The sequence below is a fragment of the Zalophus californianus genome, chromosome 9 (assembly GCF_009762305.2).
Source record: "Zalophus californianus isolate mZalCal1 chromosome 9, mZalCal1.pri.v2, whole genome shotgun sequence".
Classification (NCBI taxonomy): Eukaryota; Metazoa; Chordata; class Mammalia; order Carnivora; family Otariidae; genus Zalophus; species Zalophus californianus.
In genome coordinates, this window is record NC_045603.1 from 7730465 (window position 1) to 7740767 (window position 10303).

The 10303-nt window shown below is 47.0% G+C and overlaps 1 protein-coding gene across 2 annotated transcripts in view; it reads right to left on the minus strand.

The window, feature by feature from the left end:
* The window catches only part of L3MBTL2 (L3MBTL histone methyl-lysine binding protein 2), a 21542-nt gene extending 16398 nt beyond the window's left edge, over positions 1–5144 (minus strand). The window contains exons 1-4 of one of the 2 annotated variants that reach the window (XM_027594457.1): positions 5009–5091; positions 3853–3986; positions 2935–3178; positions 1554–1687 (exon numbers count right to left, since the gene is read on the minus strand). In XM_027594457.1, the coding sequence (XP_027450258.1) occupies positions 1554–1687; positions 2935–3157 (357 nt within the window). In that variant the 5' untranslated portion in view covers positions 3158–3178; positions 3853–3986; positions 5009–5091. Of the gene's footprint in view, positions 1–1553; positions 1688–2934; positions 3179–3852; positions 3987–5008 lie in introns of both variants that reach the window. The other variant, XM_027594456.1, reaches the window with a different exon arrangement.
* Positions 5145–10303: the final 5159 nt, after the last annotated feature.

A 10303-nucleotide genomic window follows, 5' to 3' on the forward strand; every position in this document is an offset into this window, starting at 1 on the left:
GGTGCCTCTACTCATCTTTTTTAAAGTCCCTATGTCCAGGGGGTACCTGGCTCACTCAGTCGGTGGAGTATATGTGCCCTTTTTTTTTTTTTTTTTTTTTTAAGCCTGTTCATTTACTTATTTGAGAGCGAGCACGAGGGGCTCCCACTGAGCAGGGAGTGTGACTCGGGGCTAGATCCCCAGGACCCTGGGATCATCACCTGAGCTGAAGGCAGATACTTAACCAGCTGAGCCACCCAGGCACCCTGAGTGTGTGACTCTTGATCTCGGGGTTATGAATTCGAGCCCCACGTTGGGTGTAGAGATTACTTAAAAATAAATAGAAAATAATAAATGAAGGCCCTGTGTCCAGGCCACACTCCATCCCAGTTAAATCAGAACCTAGGGAGTAAGACCAAGCATTGATATTTTATTATTTTTTTAAAAGTTCATTTTTTTGGCTTTGTTTTGTTTGGTTTTTGGGTAATCTCTACACCCAACATGGGGCTTGAACTCGTAGCCTAAGATCAAGTCTCACCAAGTGTCAGTATTTTAAACACTCTCCAGGTGATCCCAACGTGCAGGCGAGTTTGAGAACCAGTGTTGTGGATGGTGGCCATACTTACCAGGAAACCACAAAGCCAGGCACCTGAGATTACAGTCCAGTCCCAGTTCTGCTGCTCTTCCAACAGAACTATCTTAGGTAGGTCATTCTTCCTCTCTGGACCTCAGCACACTTCTCAACTAATGTGTGGGTTTGACAACACATCTCTTTAAGACTCCTTCCATTTGTAGGGGCGCCTGGGTGGCTCAGTCCACTGAGTGTCCTACTCTTGATATTGGCTCAGGTCATGATCTCAGGGTTGTGAGACTGAGCCCTGAGTCGGGCTCTGGGCTGGGTGTGGAGCCTGCTTAAGATTCTCTCTGTCCCTCTCCACCTCTGCCCCCCTCCCCACCATGATTGCTCTAACTTCCTAAACCCACTGTGGTTGGTGAAACATACGCCTGTCTCCTAGCTTCCTTTCAGAGCATTTATAAAAATATGGGGGGCAAAGGCCAAGGGCATCAGACTCTCCCAAGGCTCTTGTTTAAAACGTACTAAACAGGGGCGCCTGGGTGGCTCAGTCGTTAAGCATCTGCCTTCGGCTCAGGTCATGATCCCAGGGTCCTGGGATCGAGTCCCACATCGGGCTCCCTGCTCAGCAGGGAGTCTGCTTCTCCCTCTGACCCTCTTCCCTCTCATGCTCTCTCTCTCTCATTCTCTCTCTCTCAAATAAATAAAATCTTTAAAAAAAAAAGAAAAGAAAAGAAATAAAACATACTAAACACATCAGACTATGCAGGGAGTGAAGGTGGGGAATGAGGGCAGCTCTAGAAATCTGTCATTTATCAAGCTCCATAAATGGATTCCTCTGCCCTCTCAATTTTAAATAAATAGCAGGAAACTTAAAACCCCAGAAGGCCACAAGCAAGCTCCTCCCAAGCCCTCTCGGCCCCTTGCCATCAGCCAATTGGTTGCTCCTGTCTCAGCTCCCAGGACCCCAGGAAGGGTCTTCCAAGTGACTGCCTCTCACCTGTAATCTGGCCAAGATACTGGCTTTCTTGGAGTTGGAGGAGTAGCTTCTGGAACAGGAAACACTGCAGAATCTCTTAGTCTTGGAGAAGAAGGCTTCCCTTGTACCCACGATACCACACATCTCACAGACAGCTGGGAAGAGAACTTAGCATGTAACCCACCTCATACTATCACCCCAAATCAAACAAAATGATGGGCCCTTCAAAACCTGGAATGGCATTAACTAGGTGAGTCCCAGCCCCCAGTAAGACTGATGGGACTGGAACAGGAGCAGGTTTGTGTACAACTGAATCTGTTTTGTCTAAGATAAGCTGCCTGGCATCCTCTGGCTATATGTCAACAGTGGAGCTAAAGAAAATCCACAGGGCAACGGCTGAGTGTTGGAAAGTCCGTAAAGAAGAAAACGAGAAGAAAAGTGTCTATTCCAACCTAACTTCTGTGGATTTTCTCATCTATAAAGAGACTGAACTAGATCAGTGTTTCCATCCTGACATCATATTAGAATCACCTGAGGAGCTTAAAAAATACCCAAGCCTGAGCTTCTAATTAACTGGTCTGTGGTGGGACACAGGCATCTGTAGTCTGTTGAAAGCTCCCAGGTGATCCTAACGCACAGCCATGACAGAGGACCCCTGGACTCAACGGTCTCCGATGGTTCTAGTTCCAATGTTCTAAGATTCTAAGAGAATGGATGGAAGAAGATAGAAGGCAGAAAGATTTAAAAAAGGGAGGGGAGGGAGGAAGAGAAGACAGGTAGATAGAAAGAGTGGCAGAGTATTTGCAGGCACTAAGGAACAGGAGCGTCGTCATATACGTCTAGCCTGTCTCTCTTCACAGGCAGTCCACACACTGGGGGCCCTGACATAGGGATCCAGCAGCTGTCCAAGCAGCACGGCTCGGAAATTAACTGGCTTCCAGATGCTCTACAGGGACTCTCATCAGTAACCCTCTCCCCAGGAAGTCACTTTATTCTGTATTTTCCACCCCCGCCTCACGTCCAACCCACAAGCTATTTCTTGTCCTTTCCCGGATAGTAAATCAGAACATTTTAGGTGTCCTTCTCAACATCCAGGCTTAAAAATCAACCGGCTATTCACACAAATGTAAAAGCAGCACCATATTAATGACTGGCATCTAATGTGTGCCAAATAAGTATTAGTCGTATGAAAGACCAAAGGAAATTGCAGTTTGAAATCAGACTGCAACAGAGGAAATGCCCCTTGGGGCTACTTGGGGTACTTCTGTCTCTTTCACAGGCCCTTAGACATTAGATCAAACAGCTTTTACACCTGGACAGCTCCGCCCACATGGCCTATAACCCCCTCTTCCGTCATAATCTCCTGAAACCTCCCCGTCTTCAGGGGACACTCTGAAAGCACCTGGCTCAGAACCACTGCCATCCAAGGAGCGGGGAGTCCCAGGGCTGAGCAAATGCAGGGGGGAGGTGGGCAGCTCCCCTGCTTCCCGATCTTCATTTTCTGCTTCACTTGACTCCTCCAGATAGGAGCTGCTCTCGCTGCCCGCACTGCTGTTATAGCTCCGGAAACTGTCGTAGCCACCAAAGAGCTCCAAGTCGTCCTCCCCCTCCTCTTCCTCTTCCATAGGTTCTGAAGATGGAGTCTCCTAGTGGAAGGATGACACATACGAGGCAGGAGGAATCAGGTCTGCCTTAGTGTACAGGGAAGAAGGACGCAGGTCTGCTATCAGCTTCCTTTCCAGTTCTTGGTCAACACCTTGGGGCCAAGGGGCAGGCAGAATTAAACACCCCTTTTGCAAACACCAGGACCATTACTCTTGTTTATATAATTCTTAACTGCAACTCATCAGAACAGCTTAACAAGACAGAAAATATGCATTAGGAATTCACCAAGCTCCTCCTGTGGGTTTGTAAATGATGACATTTTAACATGAATCACATAGAATACAATGACGTGAAAATACCCTTAAGTTATCTCATGAAGACTTTCTGGGGAAGATGTAAATTAGAAAATCATTCTTCCCCCTTCAGCATATGTACACCAAAACAACCTCAATTCAGAAACAATTTCAATTTCAGCCACAGAAAAGTTATTTGGGACACAGACTGCCCTAAGGAGTGTTTGGGAAACAGATGACACACTAGTTAGAGCATAGTGCTATGTACCATAGCTCTGGACTCAGCTTCAATCCTAACTAGCTGTGGGTCTTTGGGCAAGTCATTTAACCCCTCTGGGCCTCAACTTTCTCATCTATGAAATAAGAAAAGTAGTCAGATCACAGGATGTGAAATGTAAATGAGATCTTGTGTATCAATCTACCTGCACTTAGTAGAAAAGGTCCTAGATCAGGGCTGAAATACCATCTCTACTGCTGATTAGCTGTATGATCTGCAGCAAGTCAATCTCTCCATGCATCAGTTCCCACATCTTTGGGATACCACCTCTTTCAGAAGCTTTGAGGGAGAAATAAGGATTAATACAGATATAGCACTCAAAACAGTAACTTGTACGTAGGAAGTGTTCCATACATGTTGGCAATTATTACCGGTTAAAAGCATGGGCTTTCAAACCAGATTTGCCTGGGTTTGAATCCTGGCTCCACCACTTAACTGCGATTTTGTGCAAGACACTGAACCTTGCTGCTCTGTTTCTTCACCAGTACAACGGAGACAATAGCAAGCCTTCTTTCGATGACTAGAACAAAGACTGACATATGTAAAGCCTAGCTCTGTTTCCAGCCGTTAGTGACAGCTCTAAAAGCGTGGGCTTTTATTCTCCGTTTCCCTTACAGAATTTTTGAGCTACTCCATTTTATGTTTACAACTACACACGCAAATGTAGTAGAAAAGAGACCGAATTTAAATACAAGGTGACCATAAGCCAAATGACTCAAGGACGAGTGGGTGACAGACTGCAGGAGAGCGGGGAAAGTTTTGGAGCCCGCAAGACTAAGTGCCCATCTCCTTCACCTTACAGCTGTGTGGCCTTCCTGGGGAGTCACCACCTGTCTGTAAGCCTCAGCTACTTTAACCATAACAACGAAAGAGTGACACTGGATTGTTGTGAGTAAACTGGGCAACAATGCACGTGAACGCTCCAGACACGTAGTTTTATGAAACTTTAATCTCCCTCACGTCCCACCAGGATGTCACTGGCCTCCTAATCCCCAAAGAAACGACCACGAGAAAGGGAGGACAAAGAAGATGCAAGAGCTCTCAAATCCTGAACCCAGGTCCCCTTCCAGGGAGCCCAGGGAGGCTGTTCCGCCCTGAACTACTCGCCGGACGTCGGGCCCAGCAGTATGGGGCAAAAGGCAACGCCAATCGCCTCTGGCCCTGCTCAGCCTAACTACCTCAGTTTATCCATCCTTCCACTCTCCACCCTCCAGGCGTCGCTAAAAGGCCTAAAGAACGGTCCCGCGTGCGAGGTTCTCGGGGTTCCCTTTCCCAGTCACGATAAGTCCTCTCCCTCTCACCTCGACGCCCCGAGTCTTCTCCATGAGATCTAACACCGTTTCTTCAACCGTCACCAGGTGCAGGAAGCCATATTGGCCTCGCGGCTCTTCCTGAGCGCAGTCATTGGCCGCTTCCCAGAGCTGCGGGCCAATCACGCTGCAGGAAGGAGGAAAAGCCGGTTCCGCGCTCGCCCGCGCCCCTGCCTCTAGGGGCGGGGAAGCCGCGGGTCCTTGTGGGACTTGTAGTTCCCCTGTGGGTGCTCGTGGAAGCGGACGTTGCTATAGAGATGTGAAAATCCCTGCGCGCTGGCCCTGCCGCAGCCGGGGCAGATCTCATTTCTGTACGCTAACCTCCTCTCACTCCTACCCCATTCTTTATCAAATAATTATTGAGCACATACGATAGGTACTGTTCCAGGCACCGAGAAAGACATCGCATTCTCCCTGATTCGAAGAATTTGAAGGTGCCCTTGGGCCAGGATGACTAGCAGAGAGACTCATTTCCAATTCAGCCAGAAACTGGAATTTCTGCCCAGTGCTATAAATGTCTCGCATGCTCAAAACCCCGCAACACTGCCCCTCTATCACCATCTCCTGAATAAAATCTAGAATATGAGGCACTCTGCCTCACTCATTTTGGATGTCCCACAACCTCCGTAAACAATCAGTTCTAGGTGCTCTGGTGGAGCTTTACAAACGGCTCAAATCTGGAGACAGCCAATCACCCTATCAAAGATGAAGCAGTGGCTCTTTCCGAGATCATACAGGATTGGAATTTAAGTCCATATTCTTTCCCTGTGCTATGTTGTGCTCTAATTGAGGGTCTAAATGTAGGGGTGCCTGGCTGGCTCAGTCAGAGGAGCCTGGGACTCTCGATCTCAGGGTGGTGGCTTCCAGCCTCATTGGGTGCAGAGATTACTAAAATAAAATAAACTGAAAAAAATAGACAAAAGAGGGGCGCCTGGGTGGCTCAGTCGTTAAGCGTCTGCCTTCGGCTCAGGTCATGATCCCAGGGTCCTGGGATCGAGCCCCACATCGGGCTCTCCGCTCAGCGGGGAGCCTGCTTCTCCCTCTCCCACTCCCCCTGCTTGTGTTCCCTCTCTCGCTGTGTCTCTCTCTGTCAAAAAATAAATAAAATGTTAAAAAAAATAGACAAAAGAAAAAAATAATCTAAATGTAGTAAGTGGAGGCTGAATATATGTTAAAAATATTTCTAAATTTGGGCGCCTGGGTGGCTCAGTCGTTAAGCATCTGCCTTCGGCTCCCAAGGTCATGATCCCAGATCCTGGGATCGTGTCCCACATCAGGCTCCCTGCTCAGCGGGAAGCCTGACTTCTCCCTCTCCCACTCCCCCTGCTTGTGTTCCCTCTCTCGCTGTGTCTCTCTCTGTCAAATAAATAAAATCTTTAAAAAATATATATATAGGGCGCCTGGGTGGCTCAGTTGGTTGAGCGACTGCCTTCGGCTCAGGTCATGATCCTGGAGTCCCGGGATCGGGTCCCACATTGAGCTCCCTGCTCGGCGGGGAGTCTGCTTTTCCCTCTGACCCTCCCCCCCTCATGCTCTCTCTCTCTCTCATTCTCTCTCTCAAATAAATAAAATATATATATATATATATATATTTCTAACTTGTATATATTTCTAAATTTGAGGTCCACCACATAGATGTGGAAGTCTTTGATTTTTCCTTTCTTCAACCCCTTCTACCACCAACCCCTATTCATGCTATCAACCAGTATTGTTGGTTCTACATCCAAAATAGAGCCTGTATTCCTCCACCACTACCACCCAAATAGAAGTCACCAGCCCACTGCAACAGCCCTCCAACGGTCCCTGTTAGAGTTTTCCCCTTCTTTAATCCACACCGGTGATCTTTTAAATCATAAGCCACATCATCTGCATCCTCTTGCTGGAAACCTCTACTAGCTCCCCCTTGCACTTTGAAAATTCAAACATTCCACAAGACCCTGAATGACACTCTGCTTTCTCTTCAATCTGCTCCTGTACTACCCTCTCCGGCTTTCCCTACTCACTTCTTGTTTGTTTTTTTTGTTTGTTTTTAAGATTTTATTTATTTATTTGACAGAGAGAGACACAGTGCGAGAGGGAACACAAGCAGGGGGAGTGGGAGAAGGAGAAGCAGGCTTCCCGCGAGTAGGGAGCCCGATGCGGGGCTCGATCCCAGGACCCTAGGATCATGACCTGAGCTGAAGGCAGACACTTAACCAACTGAGCCACCCCAACTCACTTCTTGTTCTTGACTGCCAAGCTTGACTTTGCCTTAGGGCCTTTGCACTTAATGTTCTTTCTGTGGCTCTTCTCCTGGATGGCTTTCATTTTTCAAATTTCAGCTCAAAGTCACCTCCTCGGGGACCTTATTTAAAGCAACTTTTCCCTCCCCTCACTCTGTATCCCTTCACCCATTTTATAGTTCTTTATAGTACTTGTTTCTGTCTGAAATTATCTTGTTCACTTGTTTATTTCTTTATTGTCTATCTCCCACCACTGGAATGTAAGTGCCCTAAGGGCAGGGACTTAGACTGTCTTGTTCTCTACTGTATTTCCAGAGCCAAGAACAGAGCCTAGCATATACTAGGTGCTCAGGGACTAAAAAGATAGATAATAAGACTTCAAGGATTAAACAGGCTACTTCCTAAAGGCAGAATACTGGATTAGGCAGCTTGCTGTTCTCTGGTGAGCGGTTTTGTTTTACCACTAACAGGGTTCTAGGCCCCGTTCCTTCATGAGGAGACTACAGCCTTCCTTCTTGGGCCTCACCTTCTTCATCAAGTAAACTGGATTAAGTTACTCTCATTCAACTTGAAAAATTCCATGATTTCTTTTTTTTTTAAGATTTTATTTATTTATTTATTTGAGAGAGAGAGCACATGAGAGGGGGGGAGGGTTAGAGGGAGAAGCAGACTCCCTGCTGAGCAGGGAGCCCGATGCGGAACTCGATCCCTGGACTCCAGGATCATGACCTGAGCGGAAGGCAGCCGCTTAACCAACTGAGCCACCCAGGCGCCCAAAGAATTCCATGATTTCAAATGGAATATGGAATCAACAAGATTCATCAAGCTTAAACAGAGAGAGTCTAGGTTTTACTTTGTACAGTGGAAATGACAGGGTCAGCTCATTGGGTTGTAAGAACTAGAAATAAGAAACGTGCAGTACCTGCCATAGACCAGGCACAGTCAATGGTGGTTATCATCATCCTATTAGACACCAGGAGGGCAGCAACTAGAAGAATAAAACAGCCAAGAAGAATCCCTTTCATATGTTGCTTAATCTTTTATTAATTTTCAAAGTACAACCACAGGGGCACCTGTCTGGCTCCGTTGGTAGAGCATGCAACTCCATCTTGGGGTTATGAGTTCAAGCCCCATGTTGAGCATAGAGCTTACTTAAAAAAAAAAAAGTACAACCATAAACTTCACGGGCAGGGAATCTGCTCATAGCTAATCATGCTGTTCATCAAATATTTATTTCCTACATGCCAGGCACAGTGCTGGACTCTGGGGAGACGCAGATGAACATCTCTGTCCATCCACATGGATTTCACTGCCTCCTGCAGGAGGACAGTGAAAACTTAACATCTAGTTGAGCTGAGAAGGTACTTGGCAGGGTGCAGTGATGGACACTAGGGAAGGGAGCGCCTAGAAGGGGATATGACTTGCCTGATGAGAAGTAGCGAGTTAAGGTAGGAAGGTTGTTGGGGAAAGCGCATTCCAGAGACACAGAAGTTAGGGAGGGTGGCAAACAGCTCGTTGGCAGGAGAATGTGATGGGAAACCTTTGAAGGGTTTAAGCGGGGTAGTAAATTGATTTGATTATGCTTTAAAAGACCACTCTCTGGTTGCAGTGTGGAGAACGGATTGGAGATGAGTTGAGAGAAACAGCAGTTAGAAGGCTCTTGTAATGATCCCAATGAAGGATGATGGTGGCTTGGACCAGCGCAGACTCAGAGGGCATGCAGAAAAGTAGAATTTTTGAGAAATGTGTTGGAGGCAGTAATTAATTGTATAGAGTGGGTAGAGTAAGGAATCCAGAATGACTCTGGGAAGACATGTCAAATGGGTAGATGCTGGGAGCATGTTCTCTAATAGTTAAAAACTGTAGGATGAATGAATGAGGTTGGGTGGTTGAATAGAAGGTATTAAGGACTCTATTTAGTCTGAGATGCCTGTGGGGAAGAGGGCAAGAAGGCGGGTGGAGTTCATTGGAGGGCTCTGAACTGGAGATCTATATCCTGCCTTCTTTGGCACCCTCCCTTTAAGACTGAGTGAGAGTCCCTAATTTTCACATCTTGATGCATACATTTATCAACAGTACAAGAAAGTAGAAATTTGGGCTTTCCATTAGTTTCAGAACATTTCAACAAGAGTCTGAAGTACCAGACTTTGGGAGAGGGAAAGAAGCAGAGTGCGCACCCCAGTGACAGGAACCGTTAGCATAAGTTGAAATGACCCGTTAATTAGGAATTCAGTTGAAACCTCTTACTAACATCTTACTAAGCACAGGTTGCTAAGCAACAGTGGCCACTGGAACCATGTGGTCATTCCTTCTGCCACAGAGCTCCTGGGCCTGGGTCTCATGCTGTAGCACAGGTACCCTTTTCGGCTGGTCAGAGTCATGCCTTTATACACGGATTTCATATACCCCTCTCTTTTCAGGGCCTCCCTTCCATGAATCACCGTGTCTCTCTCTCTCTCTCTCTCTGGGGTCATTGATCTCTCCTGCTCTAGTGGATCATTCCCAATAGCAACACAAATGTGCTCTTGTGTCACCCAAACTATACAAATAAATCCCTTGAACCCACCTCCTCTGTCCCCTGCATTCCACCCCCAATTTTTTGGAAGACTTGTCTGCACATACTACCTCCACTTCTGCTTCTCCTTGCTTCTCCATCTGTCCCCATACTCCACCAAAACTGCTCTGTCAAGTTTACATACAACTTCTCGGATGTGCAGACACACCTCTCTTCTCTCAGCAGCACCTGACACAACTGATCATCCCACCCTTCCTGAAACGCTGTCGTTTCTCGGGATCCCTTTGGTCTTCCTCCTGCCTCTCTGGCCAGTTCTCTCCCCATTGCAGGGCCTGAACCCTGAGTATTGGCATTCTCCAGGATTCTGCCCTGGGCCTGCTTTGTTTCGCTTTACTTCTCACCATAAGTGAGGTCTTTTATTTTTAGTACGGTAAATACCATTTATATGCCCCAAGATCACATCTCCAGCTCATGTGTTTGTCATCTGAGCTCCAGACTCCTATACCCATCCTTATAGATGACAACAGGACATTGCATCATAAACCACAC